This window comes from Alligator sinensis, unplaced genomic scaffold, assembly GCF_000455745.1.
Source record: "Alligator sinensis unplaced genomic scaffold, ASM45574v1 scaffold85_1, whole genome shotgun sequence".
Lineage (NCBI taxonomy): Eukaryota > Metazoa > Chordata > Crocodylia > Alligatoridae > Alligator > Alligator sinensis.
In genome coordinates, this window is record NW_005841891.1 from 2,906,346 (window position 1) to 2,929,657 (window position 23,312).

General features: G+C 42.7%; 1 protein-coding gene across 1 annotated transcript in view; it reads left to right on the forward strand.

The window, feature by feature from the left end:
* Positions 1–23,312, forward strand: part of KIF26A (kinesin family member 26A) — a 99,651-nt gene that overhangs the window by 17,882 nt on the left and 58,457 nt on the right. The window contains exon 3 of the mRNA XM_014517116.2: positions 9,580–9,746. Coding sequence (XP_014372602.1) covers positions 9,580–9,746 — 167 coding nt within the window. The remainder of the gene's footprint in view (positions 1–9,579; positions 9,747–23,312) is intronic.

Genomic DNA, 23,312 nt, shown 5'->3' on the forward strand with positions numbered 1-23,312 from the left:
CCGCATCACAGCTGCAGGTTGTAAAACAACTACAGTAGTTTATTTTTGTTATAAACTGCCCTACTATTTTATAACGAGCCCCAGTGGAAACATTGTCAAGTGGTAGTAAAAAGTTTATCCAGAAAATGTTTCACTTCAAATTGGCATATACTGCATTGTAACTTTATATAATCCCAGTCAGTCTAGAAGGGAGAAATTTTACCTCCAAGCTGAGTACAGCGCTTCATCCATGCTTGCGGGGAAGGAAGGTTTACAGTCTGAGAACTATGTAACATTTGTTCCACTTTAATGGTGGTAGGTCACAGAGTTTTAGCATGAATCACTTTTGGGTAAATTTATTTATCATTGTTTCATGCACAAACATTATCTAACATAAGATAAAAACTTGTCAGACTGAGCAATTTTTACAGTTTGATTAGCTGTGAGCCTTTTATTTTTAATGTGGAATGGATTAAATTTTAAAATAAAGTAAACAAGAACTAAAAACCCAAAGCCCTACATGTTTACATGCTAGTTAGGATTGGGTAAAGACTCTTAGGCTAGGGACAGACATTCAAAAAGCCTGAGCCTGAATTGATTCAATCTTTTCAGGTTAGTCTAACCTGGCTAGGCTGAACTGGTTTGTAATCACATACAGACATCCCCTCTGGACTGAAGAAATGCAGGCGCATGCCTGCAGTGGCTCAAGCTAGAAGCAGGACAGAGGGTGGGGGAAAGTGGGGGTGGTGGTGCTAGAGCAGCCCTCCCTTCCCTTCCACACTACTGAGCTGAGGGGGGGTGTGTGTGGCCAGGCCCGGCAGGACACACTGATTAGGGAGGGGTTCCCCCCTGCTTCTGACCACCCTAGCAGGGAGTTGATAACAGCATTTATCAGCTTTATCTGTATTTATCACCCCACCAGACAAAAAAGCCTCTCTCATTAGTTCAAGCTCTCCTTAAACAACTTTTCCCAAGGAAGAAACAGAGGAATATTACCAGCTGACCTGTTGATTAGCTCCAAAAATCCCTAAGCAGACGCTGTCCTGTCTGCCTTTGTCCCATCTGCCTTCTGCAGACACCTCTCAGCATTAGCTAGCACACCACTTGCTGGCTATGGTCCATGTTGTGGGAGGGAGGGGGAAGCGGGGCATCCCTGCTTGAGCAGCAAGGTGGGGGTGGGGCAGACACTGCTGTGCCTGTGGTCTCTGTTGGAGCTCCAGCGAGGAAGCAGAAGGGAAGGGCCAGCCCAGCTCTCTGAAGCAGACAGCCCTGTCCAGGGCTGCAAAGCATCTGGGATGCTGGGGGACTCTGGTTAAATTTAAACCAGGAAAAGCCCAGGTCCAAAGCCATAGGCTTGATTTTTTTGCAAGGGCTCCATTCACAACATACATGTTGCCTTCAGTTGAAGTCCTGCCTACAGAGTGCTTGCTGGATTGGGACCAGTGTTTGGAAAGAAAATAAATTCAGTTTGGTTTTCATCTTGTTTACACTGGTATGCATCCGGAGTAACTTCATATACTTCAGTGCTATTCTACGTGTGTAAAACTGTTTTAGGTGAGAGGAGGCTCAGGCCCATCCACTTAACTTTTCTCCTCATTGTGCTTTTTTGTATTACTTCTTTGTGAAGCTGCCTTTTGTTGTTATATTTAGAAATCGCACTAACTTATTCTCCTGTATCATACACTTTCCCAGTGATCTTCCCTAATGATTTTTTTTGCCTGAGATCAGAGGTGTCAAATTCACCCTGGATCCTGGGGGCTCCTCTAGGTCCAGATCCATGGAGTCAACAGCAGCTGCAGTGGGTCTAGGGGTCAGGTGACACCAGTGAAAATCAGAGGCTCCCCATATCCATTAGGGTTCAAAGTATTACTGGTGGACCAGATGGATCAGTCCTGCGGATACCTCTGACTTAAATTTATTGTTTGGGTATTTATTTGTCCTTATGTTTTCACTTGTATAATTTTCTGTATCCCCTTTTTGTCTCTCTTTCTGCAACCCCAGTTTATACAGATGATTTTACAATTACTTTACCACTGGAGCAAGGCAGAATTACCAGGTTGTCCATGATTACAAAGGTCAACATCTAGAGACTGGAGAGACTCAGGAAGCTTGGAAACATGGCTGAGTTTAGCTTTGGACCTCAAATTTTATATAATGGGTTAAGTGCTTTATGTAATGCTTATTTAAAACTGGCAATGGGCTAACCAGGAATTTTGTACATCAGAATCTAATGCATTGGGAATTTATCTTCAATATAATTTGGACAAGCCCTAATTTATTTAAAATCATGCAGATGTTTCCTGAGCTTCTGCCATATGGTCACAGTAGGGAGCAGTTATCCATGTGTCAGAATAGAGGAGGGGGCCTGCCCTCAGGAGTGCCAGAACTCTACCCCATATACCTTCTGGGGCAAGGGGACAGAAAGGTGTTATACCACCTCTGGCTTATCTATTCCCTGGAGCAACTTGGAAAAGCCTTGTAGGGCAAAAATGTGACATGACACCCCTGCTTGTTATTTCCTCCCCCCCTGCTTCAGGTTGTCTCCCTTCAAGCCATTGAGACACCTTCCTGCAAGTTCCTTCACCATCTGTGTCCAGACTGTGTGGATTTGTGCTTCTGGCTAACCCATCTCCCTCCTGCTTCAACAGACCTAGTGCAAAACTTTTACTTCTGCATCAGCAGGCATCTGCAATGCCCTAAATTTAACCTGCTGTCTGGTGTCATGTAAAGAATCATACGGACTTTTATGTGTAAAATATAAAAGGAAGATAACTGGAGTTTGAGCCCATCAGTTTTCAACATAGACATTTTAAAACTCCTGACTGTGGTGACTGGATACTGTTGTGATGGGAATCTTATGAATACCTCAGAGAAATGCAAACAGTTGGCTTCATCCCAACTTTGTTCTCTTACTTCCTGGACTGAGAAATGGAGTGGATTGTGTTACTTCAGGCCCGGTGCATTCCTAGGCCATACTATACTATTTTTTTTTCCTGGCTTTGGGACTGCTACTGAGGAAATAAGCTCTGCCACTTGTTCCAGTTGGATTGCACCATGACCTGCAATTAGATAGGGTAGGGCTAGAGACGGACATTAAACATAAACTGGTTTAATTGATCAGAAGCTGGTTTAAACCTGTTACAGAAGAGACATTCCGTGCACATAAACCAATTTGAAAATGGCTGGAACCAGTTTGAGATAAACCTGGTTGAATGTAGTATTAGACTTAACTGATTTGGGTCACCCCATCTTATGCAATGTCTGTCCCAGACCCCTTCCTGGTTTCAGTTAAATCAGCATCCTGGCATGCTCTCTGGGCTGGGCGGGGCTCTGCTCCAGAGAGCTGGGCTAGCCCTTCCCCTCTGCTCCCTGGCTGTAGCTCTGGCAGAGACTGCATGTACAGCAGGGTCTTCCTGGCTTCCTCCTGCTCCCCACTCCCCCTCACCATCCCTGCTGAAGCAGGGATTCCCTCTCCCTTTGGCCTTACACAGATACCTCTCAGCATTAGCTAGCAGACCACATGCTGGCTATGGTCTGTGTTGTGGGAGACGGGACAAAGGCAGACCAGACTGTGCTGGCTTAGGGCTTTTTGAAGCTAATCAACAGGTAGCTGGTAATGTCCCTCTGTTCCTTCCTTGAAAAAAGTTGTTTAAGAAGAGCTTGAAGTAATGGAGAGAGGCTTTGTTTTCTGGTGGTGTGATAAACACTGTGTTAGGGGTGATAAACGCCGTGTTATCAATTCTCTGCTGGACTTTTCAGAAGAGGAGGAACCTCTCTCTAATCAGAGCATCCTACTGGGGCTTGGCCATGCCCCCACTTCAGCTCAGTATTATAGAAAGGAAGGGAGGGCTGCTTTAGCACCCCCTACTTCTAGTCTGAGCCACTGCAGGCATATGCCTTCATTTCTGGGATGTGTGTGTAGTTACAAACTACACTAGCCAGGTTAGACTACCCTGCAAAGATTGAATCAATTCAGACTCAGGCTTTTTGAATGTCTGTCCCTAGCCTAGATGGCTAGACAGCAGCTCCTGAATAGCTTTGAGTATGTCACATGTCATGCCCCCCACCTCCCACCCTGGCTGAATCAGGTTCACAATCTGTGTGACTGGGCAAAGCTGCCCTTAACTTTGATTTCTGAAGGCAGGGGTGGCAAGCCAACAGCACATGTCACAAGTGGCATGGGCAGCCTCTGTGTGGCACGCAGCAGATTGGTGCAGAAGCAGAGAATGCACCCACGGATCAGGCAGGGGGATCTGTTGCTCTGCTTTCTGCCGGCAGGGGAAGGGAACGGGATTGACGTTTGGGAAGGGTGCAGAGCTTACCTTGTGTCATGCTTACCTAAAAGGTTGCTCCCCACTTTTCTATGGGCTCCCCAGAGCTAACGAGCACCATTTACAATTACCCTGTTTGCATATTGTTATGGCTGGTTTGGAGGTTCAACAGGGACGTGTCTTAGTCTTCAAGGGAGCTTTTCCACACGGACAAGGTATAACAGTTCCAGTGTCCCGACCTGATTCTTTCTCTCTTGCCACAGCACCCTCTAAGGGCTGATTCAGTGCCCTCCTCCACCCTAGCATTCAGTCTGCTGTATGTGAAAAATGCCCGAAGCAAGATTTCTAAAAGTGCTGGCCTAGTTGTACTCTCCTTGTGGTCAATAGGAATGTGACTTCAGTGGGAGTGGAGCTAAGCCAGTGTTGAGCAATTTTGAAATACTTCCCTTGAGAATTAGCCAGTTTCCAAAGGGTTAAGATCTTTATTATGTAGTTGAATGGTTCTTTATTAAAAATATATATTGAGGAGCAGAAGGCTGTGACATTTAAGTATTCAGTGAAGTCAGTAACAGTTACAACAGGGTTGTGATTTCTGCATTTGGTCATGAGTGATTTATGATAATTTAGTAAACAGTGAAAGCACCGTTCCTGTTTAGCAACCTATTGAAGTCTTCTCCCTGTGCAGACTTGTTACAGTGTTAAAAAAAAAATAAAATAAAAAAAAAAGCCTCCAACAAACCTGTTCCCACTTCTCTAGAAAATTATACTTTCAGAATACATCCTCCAGAAGCATGTAGCATGAGAATACTGAGCTGAGGGAGATACATGGGGGTCATTCTCAAACTAATTTATTTTCCTTTTAACCCTTTAGGACCCCCAGCAGAAATTAGCCCAACCTTGTGGAGTGACAAATTGAAATGTGTAGGAGTGTCATGTTTTCTTTGTTCAGTTTTCCTGTTTCAGAGTGAGTGATGTGGACTTGCCAGGTTTCCCAGCATCTGAGCTGGGTTTTCTTGAACCAGTAGTATGTGCCTGGGACTGTGCCTTGCTTGTGTATCCACCTTTTCTGACACTTCTTGTCTTTCTGTTTTTTTTCTTGTTCCCTTATCCTTTTTCAGCATCACTCTCCATTTTTGCTGCTTTCTTTGCCTTTTCCAGAATGGGCTAAATAATGTCTCCGCTGGCAGGACAGTAAATGGTCCAAGACCTTTTCACCCACTAATCCCTCCTTTGTCCTTGCCTTTCCTGTCTTTCCTCCTTTGCTTTTCTCTGTATTTTTCCTCAGCCATATTGACACCATCCCTTTAGCCTTTGAATCTCACTCCATCTCTCTCTTTGTTTCATATGTAGTTAGAAAACAGTCTCTTTAAAAAGCTCTCTGTGCTGGTTACGAGGGCCTGTTTTCTCTAGGTGTGCTCCCTGCTGTTTGGATGCTGTACCTGTGCTTGCTTGAAGCACTTACTGTAATCAGTTCTGCTATCCTGCTCGCCACCAGCAGATAGGATGAGTGGGAAGAGGATCACTGATTAGAATGAGTACTTCATGAGCAGAGCGCTTGTGGCATTTCTCACTAGGTGTTTGCTACCCTCCATCTTTACCAGTGCTTTTAAGGCCTGATGCAATGCCTATTAATTAACCAAGAGGTTTTTTTCCTGATGACAGCAATCCTCCTCCTCCTCTTCTGTCACCCTGCTCAAATTTGGGTCCAGAGATGGGCACATACAGTGCAATGAGCACTAGATCTAACTCTTACAGTAACATGTTCAAAAGTACCTAAGTGATATAAGTGCCCGAGTTCAAAAGCTTCAAATGTTTAGGATCCTAAGTCTGACTAAAAGTCAGTGAAATTTTGACTACTAAATACTTATGTTTTGAAAATGAGACTTGGACTCCTAAATTACTTAGAGACTTGTTATCTGTGTTGTGAAAAATATCATCTATACTGTGTAAAAACCTATTACTGGTTACATGGGCACTTTCTCATAAGTCAATGCACTGACTTGTTAGGAGGAGAGTCACGGTGTTGGGTCAATGATGTGGAGTTAAGATGATGCAAACAATACCTGAAATGAATCTTAAAGTTTTTGAAAAACCTTCTTTCTCTCAGGTTGTCAATATATGGCAAAAATGATTTTACCTCTGAGTCCAAGAGTTGTAACTGAGTAATTAAAGACTTAATGAAAAGATATGGATTGTCTTTAAATGAATTAGTGAAATAATGCATCTTGCATGCCTCACTCAATTTTTTCTCTCTTTGAGAATCAATGTGTCCTCCTTGAAATCTCACTTGCCCTTCTTTTGATGTATATCTGCCTTCTAGAGCAAAGAATAGGATTCTTTCACTTACCTGGAGACAGGGCTTTAACTCTTCAAAACTGACTAGCTGTTTTAGTTGCTGAAAATTTTGGATGTCAAACGGAGATACCTTAGGGAGAGGTCTCTAGTTTGGAATAGATTGAGTTACGCACTATCTAAAATTCAGGGCTATTTAAAATGTCTCAAGTTGAGCATCTGATAGTTGAAGTTTTTGGAATTGCTAGTTATTTTTGGAATTCAAGACTTGAGGATGCCAGGCAGGGTAAAACCTGGTGTTACCCATTTCCCAGGTTAGCTTCTAGGAGGGTATGATAAATCCATTCTCATTATATGCATACCAGACATAAAAATGTCCTGTTCAGCAAAAGACCTGTATTAAATGAATAGCTTTTAAGGAAGTTGACCTGCTAGAAGGCTTGAGATGTGGTGCAAAAAAAGTTATCCAGTCAACAGATTCTAATGAGTCCTCATAAATCTCTGTTAACTATGGCCATGAAATTCCATGAAGTATCATGTTAGCTGTGCAGATTTCACTTTTAGCTTTATATTAAGAGGTCATCGCAGACAAAATATAGTAGCTGAGAAACATGTTGCTGCTTCTATAATGATTCTTCTTCTGTATTAATTTGTAACTTCAATATGTGATTTTCCTACTCGCAAAAGACTGTTGCCCAAATCCCAGTTCTACTGAAGACAATGGAAATGTAGTAGGGACCAGAATGGGCCCTGTAATTTTAATTTGAAACAGTAGAATCATGGAATCATAGAAAATTAGGGTTGGAAGGGACTTCAGGAGGTCATCTAGTTTAACTCCCTGCTCAAACCGGACCATCCCCAACTAGATCATTCCAGGCATTGCTTTGTTGATCTGAGCCTTAAAACCTCCAAGAATGCAGATTCCACCTTTCTGGGCAACCTGTTCCGGTGCTTTTCCATCCTCCTTGTGAGAGTTTTTCATAATATCCAACCTAAACTTCCCTTGCTGCAACTTGAGACCATTGCTTCTTGTTCTGTCATCTTCCCCCCACCACTGAGAACAGTAGCCCCAGTAGAAACTCTAAATGGAGTTTGAATTCTCTTCCTGTGAGATTCTGTGTCTTAGCCTCAAGTTTCTTAAACCAGGTTTATAGAAATGTTTTTGGTGAACTGTTTTGGAAAGAGCATCAACTATATGCTATTTAGAAGAAATTTTACCGCATGGTCACATTGGTATGGACTGAGGGGGTGGAGGTGAAGGGTGGGGGGTTAGGGTTACCTTCCTCTATAGCGGGAGGTGGGGGGGCATGGCCCTCTACCCTTGTAGAAGCAGGCCAATGACTGCCGTGGTTCCCCTGCTTTACCTGTGGCAGGTTAGGGTGTTCTGTCTATGTCGTGTCAAGGTTGATGATAGTCTTGTGTAGAGATTTGTATGTGTTAGTTTGGATAGGGATGATCCTGCTTCAGGTAGGGAGTTGGCCTAGATGACCTCTGGAGGTCTCTTCCATCCCTACTTCTCTATGTCTTTATGATATTATAAGAAACAAAACAACTCTCTTTGCAGACCAGACCCTTTGGAAGTGCTGAGCCCATTTTTTCCCCTGTTGATTGTGGTGGTATTTGGGAACATGTCACCAAGGACGCCATCCAGAAATGGGCCCTTACATGTAGTACCATGAAGTGTTTCAGAAGTGCCTGAAGGAAAGCAAGACAAGGTTCCTTGGGTGAATCTAATATCTTTTATTAGACCAACCCAAACAGTTGGAAAGGAAGTTCTTTGCTTGGTGTCTGAACAATTTTATATTTCCTTTTCGCTTGAGAAAAACACATTTTGAATTTTGTAAGATATGAGAAAGATAACAATGTGCATGTAAGTGTGAAGATACTATTACCAAGTTAGTGTAACAGTAGTTGTAAAACATGATCTACAGCAGGACAGAATTTAAAGTTTGGTGGCATCCCAGGGAGTATTTAATTGCATTTGTGTTTCATTACAAGGCTGTCTTCCTTTTTCGGAATTAATTTTAGTTAATTAGTTGGAAATGTCAGAGTAGTATTTCAGATGACAGAAACATCATATATTATCATACATGAAGCAATTAACTCTTTTGACAAATATTTATTGTGGTGTCATCTTTAATTAAGTCTCTTGTACTCTTGGACATACAGCAGGCTTTCCTGTAAAAGGACATCTTCCCTTCTCTGTGGATGTGCACTTACGCGTACTGTCACTGAGCCTGTACAGGCTTAATGGAAGTTGGCACTGAACGAGTTAATGGGCCAAAACATCAGGATAATGATGCTATTCTACAGAAGAGACTTCACAGAAATTTTGGCCAATGAACGAGAAAAATCTCAAGCCAGAAACTCCTCTGAACACTACTGATTTTTGGATAGTACGCTGAAAAGGATGTATCCCCAGATACTTGTTCTTTGCCCAGATACCATTTACAGAAGAAAGAAATGTAACACTCTTGTCCAGCTAAAACCATCAATATCGGAAAAACTGGAGAGAATGCACGCGTGTATAAAAGTCTCTCTCTCTCTCTCTCTCTCTTTTTTTTTTATCAGTGTTTTTACTCGGTTTTTGTGGTCACTCATGTGAAACATGTTACAAATGTGACTGTTTGGTTGGTTCCTTTTAAACAGATAGGTCTCATAGATGATGTGCCTCTGAGAAATAATTTCTGACAGTTATAACTGAACCAGATAAACAGTTCTGCCAGCTACAAAATAACACTGTAAAACAAAAGGGTTCTGCTTATCGTTTTCCATTTCTTCATGCTTGTCAAAGTGTTTAAATGTGCATTACCCATAACAAAGGGTCTCTGTATTACTTTGCTTGTCTGCCATAGTCATGGATTTAACCTTCTCCACTGCAGGGCCCTCTATGCCATGGTTGTCCACCTCCATTACTTTTCCTTATATTCTCTGTGTTTTAAGTATGACTTACAAAGGCGTGTTTGAGATGTGCCACTTGAAAAGTTAGGCTGGCCCAGTTGCTTAATACGTCTATGTCTGTTTTACTTTCTTTCAGGCAGAAACAGCACCAGAGAGCAGCAGGGATGGTCCTAATGTCCAAGTCACCTCAGGGCAGAACAACTCTGACCCAACTGGGGCAGGCAGCTCTTTGACCTCACAGAGTTTGGTTGCTCCTGCTGGGGTCTCCGCAGGTACTTCAGCTGCAGCGTCATTCTTCATAAGGTAGTTTTTGCCTTTATGATTATGCAGTTGGTAATGCATGCTAAATAGTTGCATGCTAAAGTGGTTTTGACCGTGCACCCTACAGAACGGTTCCACATGGGATGCTGGTGGCTGAAAAGTGAAATTAAATGTTGTCTCCGAACTCTGGCCTTGTACGTAGCTGAGAAGTGAGACATCTCAGTGGAGTAATATTTTGCTCTCAGGGGGGCTTCAAATCTTAATTGGATAACCACAGAGAATGTGTATATTGATCTCAATCCAGTCCCTAGTGGATATTTCTACTTATAACAGTACGCTCCTTGGTAGGCTTCCTTGGAGCAGAGGCTGAAATAGCAGTAGTTTTGCCTATCTGAATTAAGCTGTGCATCCTCTAGCCATATAGTATTTAATTCATTCATTAGTGTTTGTGAATATGACTGAGATACACATGTAATCCTCCTGCTAGGCACTGGATAGCGGTAACAAGGGCCACATTCAAATGTAGGGGTTAACCACTAACTTTGCAAATTTAGCTCGAGCCACTACTCAGAAATATGAACAAAGTTTCCCCACCTGCAAACAAATGTTCAATTAAAACAGGGTTTATTACAAGGGAAAAGGGGAGCAAACACACACCTTAATGAAAAAACCCAACTACTAAAACTTAACTATAACTCTCAGTCACCGGCAAACCAACTTGGGAGCTACCACCTAGCCCAGTCAGTTGGGAAGGGAGACCCACTTAAGGTTGAATCTCTACCCCTGGTGTAGCTCTATCAGCTATGCTAGCCGAAAGAGTCAGTGCTGGGTAGGGAGTAGGGGTGTGTGAAATGGGCCGTATTCGATTTGGATTTGGCCTGAATTGGGGACAGTGATCCAAATAGTTGATTTGGATCGCTGTCCCCAATTTGATTCAGCGAAATCCGAATCTGAAGATTTGATGCTGATTCAGAGAATCACCAATTTGGCCATAGACACAGCTTTACTTGTTTTTTCTACATACCTCAAGGTAGCAGGCAGCTCGTGAACACTGTGAAGGTGGGGAAGATGGAGCGTCCCACAGGAGTGCAGAGGCCTCCTGCCTCCCCGCGCACGCGTGCTCAGTGGCAATCCCAGAAGTGGACCGGAATTATTTCCAGACCACTTCTGGGTCTGCTGCCGAGCATGCTGGGGACCCCGCTGTGCTCCTGTGGGACACACCATCCGCCCCACCATCTCAGCATTCACGAGCTGCCTGCTACCTTGAGGTACGTAGAAAAAACATTTAAGGCTATGTATATGGCCGAGTCTCCGACTCTTTCCATATTGATTCAGAGGGTTCCAATTCGATTCAGAGAGATTAAAGGGTCTCCTGATTCGATTCAGATTAGGAGATTCGGCTACTGAATCGGGCCGAATCAAATTGGGGACCGAAGGTTCGCACAGCCCTAGTAGGGAGGCCTGCATGGGAGTTGCTGCTATTGATGCTGGGTAGAGCAGCTAGGATGCTGGGGTGTGCCGTTTTGGCTGCTAGAGGATGCTACTAGGGTATGATAGGGAGCACTGCTCTGGCTGTGGCCTCCAGTGGTCACTGCCTCTTCTTTTGTGCTGCTGCTGCTGCCATCACTCCTTTGTGCTGCTGTGGTCTCTGTCACTCCTCTGCATGGCCAGAGTTTGGCACCGTTCTTCCTCTTGTGGTCATTTTCAAGTTCATAAGCAGCCCCACCTCTTTTAGACTTTGCCCTACATCAGTGGTAGGGTCAAGGATTTTTTCAGCTCTTTTAATGATAGTGAGTTGCAGGCTTTCATCTAAGCCCACTATAGATTCCTGTGATGAAAAGCACTTTCACTCTGAGGAGCTGATTACAACCATCCAGAAGTGACTTGTTTAAAATCTCTCTACTCATCATCGTTATGCTTTGCCCTAACACTGAGGGACATCCTACTCCCAACCTGCACGTCTCGCAGCGAGGGCTGATCTTTTAGTGACCATTGCATAACTTTGCATTAGCAACATTTACATGCCTACAAACTTCACAGCTTTGGAAGAGAGGGCTGGTGGACACAAAATCTGATCCACCTGCTCTTTATAATTGCACACTTTAACCTCAAACAGTATAACCCAACCCCACAAACAGTGGGAATAGGTGAGAGTAGCCCTCAAGCATGCATACTAACCAGGCTATGCAGATAAGGAGTACACAAAGTTACCATTACAGAACATAACCAGAGTCAAATGTGTAGAAGGTAAGCCGGGTTACACTTCTTTTCAGAAGCCTTCCCTCTAAAGAAGCTCTAAAATGTTCTTCTCTTGTGGACTGTTAATTAGCCCAGAGCCAGTGTTGTCTCTATCTGTGTTAGACCTTTTGTGCATGATGGGCTCAGTTGTATTCTCCAAGATGTTTACATGTACTGTCTTGTAAAATCAGATGCTGGTTTGGTTTTGTGCACCTGCAGTAGCTGATTGTACAAGATGTAACAGAAGGAGCAACCCTTCGTTCTATAAACAGGTAGTGCTTACGCAACCTTTGCTCATGAGCAGCAGAAGAAAAATTTGCATCCACATTGAGATATTTTCTTTTCATCAGTCCAAAATGGGGAAATCATGTTTTCATCGGGTCAGATTTTATTTGGGAAAATTGAAAAACAGCTTTTATTTAGATTGTTATGTAGTGAAATAACATGGACATTTTAACAGCATTTTTTGCCATGATTGGTAACAAAATTGGTTCTTGCATTAAAACCTTACATTTCAAGGCATGCTTTGAGAAAATTGCTAGGAAAAAAAATGATAGAATTCTCACAGTGAGAGCTTATCATGAAAACAGTTTTTTAAACTTAATTTTGCGAAAAGCTGGTGCTTTAATTATTGATATTAAGTAAATGGACCAAGCTATCAAGTAGGTGGTAAGTTCAAATTGAAAAAAATGACAGCAGACTTTTAGAGCTTTGCTGCTTTTCAAACTCTTTCCTGCTGGCTGAAAACAGATCTTGTAACCTAGTGTTAGAAAAGATGCATCTCCAAATGGCATTAAGAAGAGTTTTTTAGACTGGTAAAACTTGCTAATAACATAGGTGGAACATCATATTGTGTCTTTTTCTTATGCCCTTTTGCAACATCTCGACTGTAGTTGTTTTAAGTGAAACTAATCTGTGAAAGTCATGCAAGTTCAGGGTTATAACTTCACTGTAAAGAAATGTCTGAAATAATAGTAAAGGGTAGAGGGAAGTAACAGCCTTTTCTGTTTAACAGTTCTTTTTTCTTCTGTTGTGGAAGATCCTCATCAATTATTGCAGCAGGCCCGATTCAAAATCTTTTGAAATCAGTGGAAAGACTTCCATTGACATCTGTGCACTTTAGATCCAGCCCTAAATACTTTCTGTGAATTCATCTTTGTCCTCAAAGTTTTACAGCTTTGGCAGATAAATTCTGGGTAAAAGATTGTAATAGTGATTAATTATGCTGTTTGTTATCTGGGAAAATCCTTTCTGTTCTCTTTTTAACTTGATAACTGAGCAGGTTGACTTTTTTTGCAAATTATATATATTATGGTTTGTATAGGGTAGTTTGGATAGGGCCGAACCTGCCTCAAGCAGCAGGTTGGACTAAATGGCCTCTGGAGGTCCCTTCTAGCCCTACTTCTCTATGTCTTTATGGTATAAAAAACAAAACAACTCTCTTTGCAGACCAGAGCCTTGGAAGTGCTGAGCTCATTTCCCACCCCTGTTGACTGTGTTGGTATTTGGGAACAGGTCACGGGGCACTTGGCACCATCCAAAAATGGGCCCTTAAATGTATTACCACTAAGTGTTTCAGAAGTGTGTGTATATAGTTGAAAAATAGTCTAATGAAAGCAAAACTTTCTAAATAATGAACAGTCATCTAAGTGTTTTATTTAAATATTTATTTTTGCGATATTTCTCTGGTATTTTCAGTAAGATCCAGATTCTGTTCCACCTCTTCCAAATCCCTGAAAGACTGTTAATATGAAAGGCAGGTGGATTCTCCTCCTCCTTGCTGCTTTTTAATGACTCCATTATTGGACCCTTTAAATAGCATGTTACAAAAATACGTGCATTAATGAAGTGGCAGCCAACTTTTTTTGGCCACAGGTTGGAAAGATCCACGTTGGGTCAGAGGAGGGTGGGTGGGAGAGTGCTAGAACCCACCTGCAGCTGGGCTTTGTCCTGTTGCTGAAGCCCCATGTCTGCCAGCTGGATCCAGCCTGCGGGGGCCATAGGTTGCTAACTCTGCACTAAAGGATCTTTAGGACCTTGAACAAGGTGGAATAGAATCACACTTGAGCTCTAAAGTCAGTTGAGATGGAAAGGAATCTGGCCCTACGTATTTAATAACATGACTTCTGAAATTTCCTACTTACCAAAACCCAGGTCTTAATGAAAATCTGTTTTAAGTAAAAGCAAAGATTGAAAAGCTGTATTTAAAAAAAAAAATCTTATTAAAAGAAGTAGGTTAAAATTATTGCAGAGTGTCACAAAAATGAAAAATGGGCTCTGGGAATTGAAAGCTACTTGAGAAGCGGTTTAAGCAGGTATTGTTGGACTGGGAAATGGGAATAAAATGAGATTGAGCTGGGGCTGGTGCTTCTCACCAGTATGCCTTAGTCCCAGGTCTGGCCAGGGGAGATACCTTCACAGGTGCCAAGGATAAATGGATTCCCCTGTTACTGCTCAAACAATGTGTCCTTTAGATGGCTCCTTTTTTCCATTGGAGAGTGAAGTTGTCAGGAACAGTGGAATCAGAGATTGCAGGTCATGATATCACCTGAATATTTTTTACAATTTTAACTGGCCATCAGGCTGGTGCTGGTCTGCCCTCACAATTTCTTCATTTCATATGCCCCCCTGCCCACCCCCTATCTCTTACACTAGCTTCCTTCCCTTCCTTTCCCTTCTTACTATTCCCTGCCTTGTTCCCCTGAGACCCTTCCTTTATTACTGCATCTCCCTTCCTTTTATCTTTTTCTTTAGCTATTCCTGTCTCAAATAAACTGCCCTTTTCTGGACAAAATGTAAGAAGAGTTACGGCCGTTTGCTGCCATCACATCATTCACCCTACTTGCATCTCCTACCCTCCCCTTCCCATATGTCTGTCATTGTTATTTAGATGATATGTACTTTGGGCCAGGGACTGTTTATTAGACTGTATTTGTACAATGGCTGTCATAGTGGGGCTTGGTTAGTGAGCAGGGCTATCAAAATGCAAATAAATAATGCTAACTGTCCTTACATTAAAAGCTGCATCTCTGAATGCTGCAGGTTCTCCTTTGTCGCTGGTTGTTGCCACACCTTGGCATCTGTTTTTTTGCTCTCATTATTTGCTCTTTGTTCAAAACTGTAACCTCTTGTTTGTCACCTCATTTTCATTAGTTGCTCTGAAGCTGGTAAACAAGGGATCATATCCTTAGAGGGGGGAAGAATAATAACGTTCTGCTGCACAATACTTACCTAGTCATAAGGTGTACTCAGGATTCAAAATGAAAATCATTTTAGACATCTCTGGCACAGAATGTATTTATCTAGTTGTTATTTAGTTAAGGATACCGCATGTGTGCAGACAATCTGCACGTTAAATAAAGAGCTCTTTCTCATTTTAATGGCTTGCTCAGTTTCTTCAAGCTTAATTATGTTCTACTTGTGCTTTTACTGTGGTAGTTTATTCATTAGCCTGAAATGCAAAGTGTCTAAAGTGGAAGTGTTCAGTACCCAAAATTAAATGTAAAAAAAAAAAGAGTAGAAGCAAGTATGCAAGCAGAATGAAATCATAAAATAAAATAGACCCCTGGCTTCTGGGCTGTCTTCTCAGGATTATTTCTGCTATTATCCAATGTCTGTCTAATGGAAGACGTATAAACAGTTCAAGGAGTATGGAACGGAACCCAGGTTGTTCATCTAAATGCCCTAACTACTAGGCTGCAGCGTCAGGCTCCCATTTGCTGGGTGTTATGTCCCCGTGACTGGTAAGCACTTGCCTGCACAGTGGCCCAGCTTTCTAGGATTCATACCTGAGAAACGGGAGGGCTAGGTTTGGATCACCTCAGACTGAAGAAGGCCTAAACTTCAGGTTTCCCACATTCTGGGAGGCTGGTTATGTAAAAGACAGGCTGCGTCACCACCACCTACTCCTCTGGTCAAGTGCTTGCATGAAAACGACTGCGGCTTCTGTGCGTTTTACTAACTAATGCTGTAGGTGTGTGTTAGGCATGTGATGGGATTGCACCTGCCTCCCCCTCCCAGGGCCATAGGCATGGATTAGACATGGTTCTGCATTGTACCTGGACAACAGTGGAGCTTGGGAAGGAGCTCCACGCCTAGTTGCTCAAACTGGGGCACATCACTATGTGTAGAAGCCTCAGTTTAAGTGTCTGGATCTTAAGCTGGTAGAGGTAACTGAGCCAGGCCCTGAGTCGGGCACCTAAGATTGGAGGAAGAGTGGGAGGGGAGTTCAGATGCTCCCTCTGTGTGCTGGCTGTAGTCCCCTCCTTGCTGAGCAGCTGGGTGATCTGGATAATCCTTGGGACGCACCTAGGTCTTTCCATTCACTGAATGTAGGTGCCGAACCCTGTAGACACGGATCACCCTCCTTGGTCAAAGTGTCTACATTTTGTATCTTGCCACACCTAAGCGGAAGTACCTGGATGGTAAGTCTGGATCTGCCAGCAGAAACCTCAAGTCCACCAAAATCTGCCATTTAGGTACCTCATTTACCAGACTGGATCTGACCCATAGTACTATTGATTTGGCCCAATCCTGTTGCTGTTGCACTCCTTACCAATGTTTCAGAATAAAAAAATGGTTTGTTGGTAGTATAAGGTGATGATAAGTTTAAGACACTTTTGTTAGTGGAGCACCCAAGGGAGAGGGAGCACTGTTGCCTGAAGAGCAGGAAGGGAAATGGGAGAGAGGAGGAGGGTAAGAATGAGAGTGCACTTAGGGGAAGAGGTTAATTGCCTATTTGCCAAAAGGAAAAACACCACTCCCTTGAGAGAGAGAGAAATCGAGCCCCTTAAAAATTGAAGCTATCACCATTAATCTGCTATTTGTGCCTTTTGGTGACTTGTGACAATTTGTGGCAGTGACATCTGTATGCCTTGTTGGGGAGCCTGTATTTTAAGGAAAACATTTGTCTCCAGTTCTGAAGCAGGAAGGCAAGACTTATGTATGACTGGAGCAAGCTGTCCGGCAGGATGGTTAGTAAGAAGCTCTGGGGGCTTAAAACTGTAGCACATGATGAGTGGAGAAATAGCAACATGTTAGGAAACTCTTCTGAAGTTTTAATCTTATCAGTGCTTCTTTTCCTCTTTCCAAACTAGCTTGTGAGAGAGGCTTTCTTTTTTCTTGTTATAATAGATGCCTCTTATCATGTTCCATACTTTTGCAAGGCCATTTGGTCATGAGACTGTGTTTACCACTATAAATATATTGCATCTATATATTAGCATATATATATCTTTTTCAGTATATCAATATAGCACATACATATCTTTTTTTAAAAAGGAAAACTATCAGCAGTTGGTGCATCCTGGCACCCATTGAGCATAGCTGTATTGCCTCAGGAGCCTGCATGCTAACTCCTGAAATGGATGTGATGCAAGCATTGCAGGGCACTACTGGGTGTGAGTTTAGCTTACTGCTCTTCTGGGCGTGAGTTTAGTTTACTGGCAATCAGCCAGCACTGGAGTCAGGTGCGCCAGTTCTGGGAGAGAGACTGCAAGAGCCGGTCTGGCATGCTCCCCAACGGCACTTCCTCATGTAGTCTTGAAGTAGTATAGACAAGTCCATTTCCTCCTTGAAGTTAATCAGGTGTCTGTCCAGTTATCCTGTTTACTTGGTGACTGAAGCAAGACTTGGAGATCTCAGGTAATACTTGCAGGCTTCCAAGTAGCTTAAATTAGTTGGATTACTTAGGTGCATTTGAAAGTGTTACATTGAGGTCCCAGTTCACTGGTATACACCCATTTAAATTTAGAAAACTGGAGTAAAGCAGTGGTGAAGTAGGCTCATTATTTTTCTGACGACTGTATACTGTTGAGTCTGCAAGAAAGCTGTCTATTTATACGCGTGGCATAAGAGATTAAATGTGGTGTGCTTTTTACTTGGGAAAAAAACAGAAAACTTTTTTTTTTTTTTTTTTAATTCATCAGTCCCTTTGCTTATGAAAAACATAAAACATAGACTGGGTATTGGAATTGAATGCATTTTATTTAAAAATAAACTTAGGCGCTTTGTAGATTCTCAATACTCAATCATATTTTAATGCTTGTGAGTTGTGGATTAAAGAATCTAATTATTCACTAATGAGCAGTAATGGTACATATAAACCAAGGGTCACTATCCTATTACAGGCACCTGATGGTTCACTGATAAGCATTTGGTCATTAGATTGACCATAAAATACAGTCAATAATTGAGGTTACTCATAGAGCAGACACCTTATCAGCTTTAGGCATGGTGGGACAGCTTGTCAGTACTCGGTATACTGATTGTTCTGTGACTGAGCATATGATTAGGGTATTGAAGCAGTCTGTATCTAATGAAACTGCAAGAAAGGCATAGCAATATTAACACAACCACTAAATGACTAATGTGTTTTTCTTCCAAGCCTCAGACACTTCAATTAGTTCCAATAAACTGTGATCTAGTGTAGCAGTAGGTTCAGCGCTTCAGATATGTTGTGTACAAGCTTTCATTACAGTAATCTCAATTTGGAATGTTTTGGGGACAGAGACAATGATTATGGAAAGAAAACTGTGTGGCTTTGGGTGAAAATCTGATGGAAATAATAAAGACTATTGCTGGCTTCAAATTTTGCTGTTTATTTTCACATTTTTGTTAAAATACTTTCCACAGCACTAGGTGGTGTTGGATTTATAAGATAAAGCCATTTGCAGCAAATTTTAAAGTTTCTGTATTCTGCCATTCATCTATGCAGTTCCCATAGACTTGCACATATGGATCTAAAGTCAGAATTTATTGCTTAGCATTTTGTACCGTATGAACAAGTTAAAATGTTCTAAGTAATGAAGGCTTCTAGGGAAACATGGTTTATTTGTAGTGCGTTATGATATCTGTTAGAAAACAGACCTCAGCACCCATGTATTTTTATTATATTTTTTTCCATGAGGATGCCTTAACTTTTCATAAATTATTTAATACAGCACAGAATGCAAACTGCCTTTTGTCTCTGAACTGCTGTTCAAGCTTCTATGATGTGACCTTGGAAAGTAACCATAGAAACATGTTAAAAGCATCAACCTAAAATCAGTAGTTCAGTATGACAGTGATGCAAATTCCATGAAAGAAGATTATGATGTATTAAGAATACTTGAGGCATATATTAACCTGTTAAACCTGATTACTCCGTGACTATCAGTACTTTCAGAATTTAATGGAGGGGAAAAAAAGAGAACAGCCAAAACGAACCATACATTTTTAAAGTTGTTGTGTAAAAATATTTGTGGCTAAATCATGCCAGTCTGTCATTCTAATTTTCAGACCTGTTTAAATACATTATTTTTTCCACTGAGTGCATATCATAGTTCATCAGTTTTCTGTATTTAATTGCTGTAAACTTTTACTTTGTGACCTGGTAGGTTTCACTGGTGTCATGGTTTTGTGCAGAGTTCACATAATTTTAAATCTGTTTGACAGATAAAGTAGATAACTGGGGTATGAGTAAATAGTTCAAAAGAAGGTGAAAGGAATTTGTGACTTGTCAGATACCGAGTTAGACGTCTCAGTGCTGACTAGTGTTCGTTCTGGCTAGTTTGCGAGTCTGAAACAGAAGTCTTTCACGCTGCTAAGCTAACAGTAGTGAATTCCAGGAAGGCAAACACAACAGTCAGTTGCTTTCAATCTCCTCATTAAACAAAATCCATACCCAAGAATTTATACACTTTCTCTTCACATGCTGGAAAAATTTAAAATCTGAATTAATTATCCAGAAAAGACCAACATGTCCCAATTGACACTGTCCCACTGGATATATCCTCATGCCCATGTATATTCCATCTTTATATTGCAATGTAGTAGCCAGAACAAGCTAGGAACAGAGCCATTTTCAGGAATGTAATGACTGATTGATATTAATGATCCTCAATTACTAGTTGGAACTGCAGCCCATTCTCATTAAACCTCAAACAATGTTCTTGCCACTTTTATTACTGCTTATTTATTGTTTGGAGGCGGATCATCTTCTTTAATGTTAATGCACAGCAACGCTTATACCTGCTTGGCAAACTGGTGCTTGAGCATAGGACCAGATGATAGTGTCTAAAGCCACAGCTTTCTATAGGGAGTTGTGTGGAGCTGCCATGTCCTTGGAAGACCACTTTGGAGATTGTACCACAGGTTTGCATAGGGTCTTGAGCCTGTCCCAGCTATGTGAACTAGCTGGGGAGAGGGTTAGCATCTACCTGGGTGATAAATTAAATGCCCAGCTCTGTCAATGACAGTGCCTGAGTGTCCTTTTATATCTTTAAATCCCTTCTGTTCCCTTCCCTTCCACCATCCCTGAAAATCCTCTGGGGTGGAGCAGATTTCTCCCCACAGTCTATTGGCTCTGCCTTCTGATATGGGAGGGTGAGCCCCTTCTTGGCATCCTTTTCGTCTTGGTGAGAACTTGGACTGATTGGATAGGACTTCATGGAGGTATGAAAACAGAGGGAGCTTTCTTGGCTTTATGGCCAAGCTCGGGACTCTTCCAGTCTTGCTCAGGCCACTCTGTGCCTGTTGGGATGTAGTTGCTGGCTACCCCTACGGAGTAATCTGACATGTCAATTGGGCAGGACACATTATAAGGATTCCTGACAACTGGCTCCCAAAACGGGTCCTATACTACCAGCTCGCTGATGGTCACCATCTTAGAGGTGGGCAGAAGAAGAGATTCAAAGACACCTTGAAGGCCAATCTGAAGAATGTGATATTAGCAATGATACTTTAAGAGTTGAGCACTGAACTGAGCACCAAATCGCCCCCAGTGGCACCAGGAGGCACAATAAGGTAATTCACGAACAAACTTGAGCAAACTTGCCTCGTTATGGAGGCAGATAGACAAGACAGGCAAAAGGAAGGAGCTGTGACCTGACCTTACCAGGACCCATTCCTTCTTCCAGGAACTATATGCCATGTCTGCAGTCAAAGATGTGGATCTCAGATTGGCCTGGACTCTCTGATGACTCCTGTGTTTCCTGGTAGACTGTAATCCACCTATCGAGGAACTGCTTGCTGATGATGAGAATAGACATATGTGGCACAGTGTTACGCAGGTGTGGGGAAATGGCAATAGGCTGGAGCAGGAAATGTGGAATTGTACAATATTTCATACCATTGTAGGAAAGCTTAAGTTTTCCTAGTTGCTGTGGCTGCATAACTTTATATGCAATTAAGAAGAAACAAAACAATGGATGTTTTCCTTGTATTCTGTTTAATGTTAACTCACAAGGGGAATATTGTAACAAATCTGAACTAGAAAAACAAGCAGGCTTTGCTCCTTAAGGCAGAATTGACTCTCCGAACCTTCAGATCCAGGAAGCCTTGAAAAGCTGAACATCATTATTGATATTACCGCTACTATAACAACATGCATTTGTGTAGTGCTTTAAAAGCATATATGAAACCTGATTTCTCTCCTCCGAGAGTTTGCCTATGAAGAGTCAAGAGAGTGACATGGCAAACAAAAGACCATTTGCAGGACAGTGCTTCAGGAAAGGGAGGGTGTGGAGAAGTTGCATCCGTCAGGAGGAAAGTGAAGGTAGAGTCTGTGGCATCAGCAGAAGGGAGCTGAGACAAGGGGAGCAGCAGGGAAGTCAGGGAGGTTAATAGACTGGAGATCAGAAAAGGACCGAGTGATTAGATGGGGGAGGGGGAGAATGCGCAGTGTCAGAGGAGAGCAAATGGTGGTCAGAGACGGGGAGTTCAGAGAGACTAGGAAGTGAACAGTGTGGAGCATGGCTGTGATGCTGAATAGGGGAGTCGAGTCTGAGCCATTGATCAAGGTTAACAAGAAGCGCATAGGGCCAGTGGGATCAGAAGGGTCATCAACGTGGAAAATGGAGTCACCCAGGATAAGGGAAGGGGATCATGGGGAGACCTACGTAGAGAGCCTGCCAGGCATGAAAAGCAGGGAAATAAAAGAAAAGTAAGGACAGAGGAGAAGGAGGCTTAGCTGTAAGGGAGATGCAGATGTAAGATGGAAAGGAGGGGTAAGCTGGAAATGGCAAAGCAGTGCAAAGGGGGAGATCAGTGCCAGCATTGTAGCCCTTAGGTTCGCCAGGTGGGGGCATTGAGAGCGGGGGAAAGGCAGCAGCTGGAACCAAGTCGAGGGGAGAGCGCCAGGCTTTGGTGAATGCAAGGATATGCAGGTCAGGAGAGCAGGCAGCAGAGCCCCGTATGCTGGGAAAAAATGTATATATAAACAAAAACAAAATAAAAACAATACTTGTTTCAAAGGGCCTGGATGGGTGAAGGGATCACACAGATGGGATCAGGGCCCACTTTTTTTGGCATGCTGGTGTTCATGCCATGAGTCTCTGCTGGTTGTATGGATTGGGCCTGGAAGCATTGCTATGTTTGTTCTCCTAGGAGGTGGAAGTGGGGAGGAATGCTCCCTGGGGCTTTCCCAGTGTCTCCTGCTGGGTTAGGGAATTTAGTGGTTGTAAATGGGAGGTCTAGGCACTGCTGTTCTAAGGCTTCAAATGTCAGTGATAAAACTGTTGAAGAACAGTATGTGAAACACTTTAGTTGCTTGCAGGAAGAGAGTGGGGATTCTAGAGGGAGCAAAGGAAGAAGAATCAGGCTGTTAAAATTAGAGCCATTATGCCTGGCAGAAAGCTTTAAAAAATCATGTGGTAAGTGCACGGGTTGCCCATTGAGGACATATAAGTACTCTGGAAGCAACAACAAATGTCATGTGATTATTTTTGTTTCACCCTATGATATCACAAATATGGGATTTGTACTCAACCAAACACTTACCGTCTTCATGGCTATCTGCTTTTCTTATAGGACCTTTTACCTTGCGGCTAGCCCATCAGGAGCTGAGGTTTGACTTCAGCTGCTGAATGTAGAGCAGCCTGGCTAAAGAAAACCCAGGTTTGTGGAGCACAAGATGCTGGCTGCAGTGAGAAGCAGTGACTCGCGGAGCTGCTGCAGGCTAGGGCAGTCCAAACCCATTAGCTACAGGCATAGTTGCTAACCTTGCTGCTGGCTGTATGTTTTGAAACATTCATGAGACACGGGAGGGAGAGCTAGGCTGAATCAGCTGAAATCAAAACATCTCATAAATATGTGCGAGGGAGAACCCAAGATCCTGAGCTTGAGTTTACAGTGGATGGCATGATGCGACTGGACAGCATGGGCATATTGGAGACGGTGTGAAGCACAAGGGTTGGAGTGCGTGCAGTTTTTTTAAATGGGCAGAGCCCGAGGCATCTGCAAGGAATCTTGGCTCCAGTCCTGTGGATATTTGACCTTATTCTTCCTCTCTTTGCCTTTCCTTGTTTCATTTTTTCCCCACGTGGTTGGGGGCTTTTTGTATTTTCTGACTCTTCTCTTTTTATTTTGAGCTTGATTGCCCTGCTTTTGCTC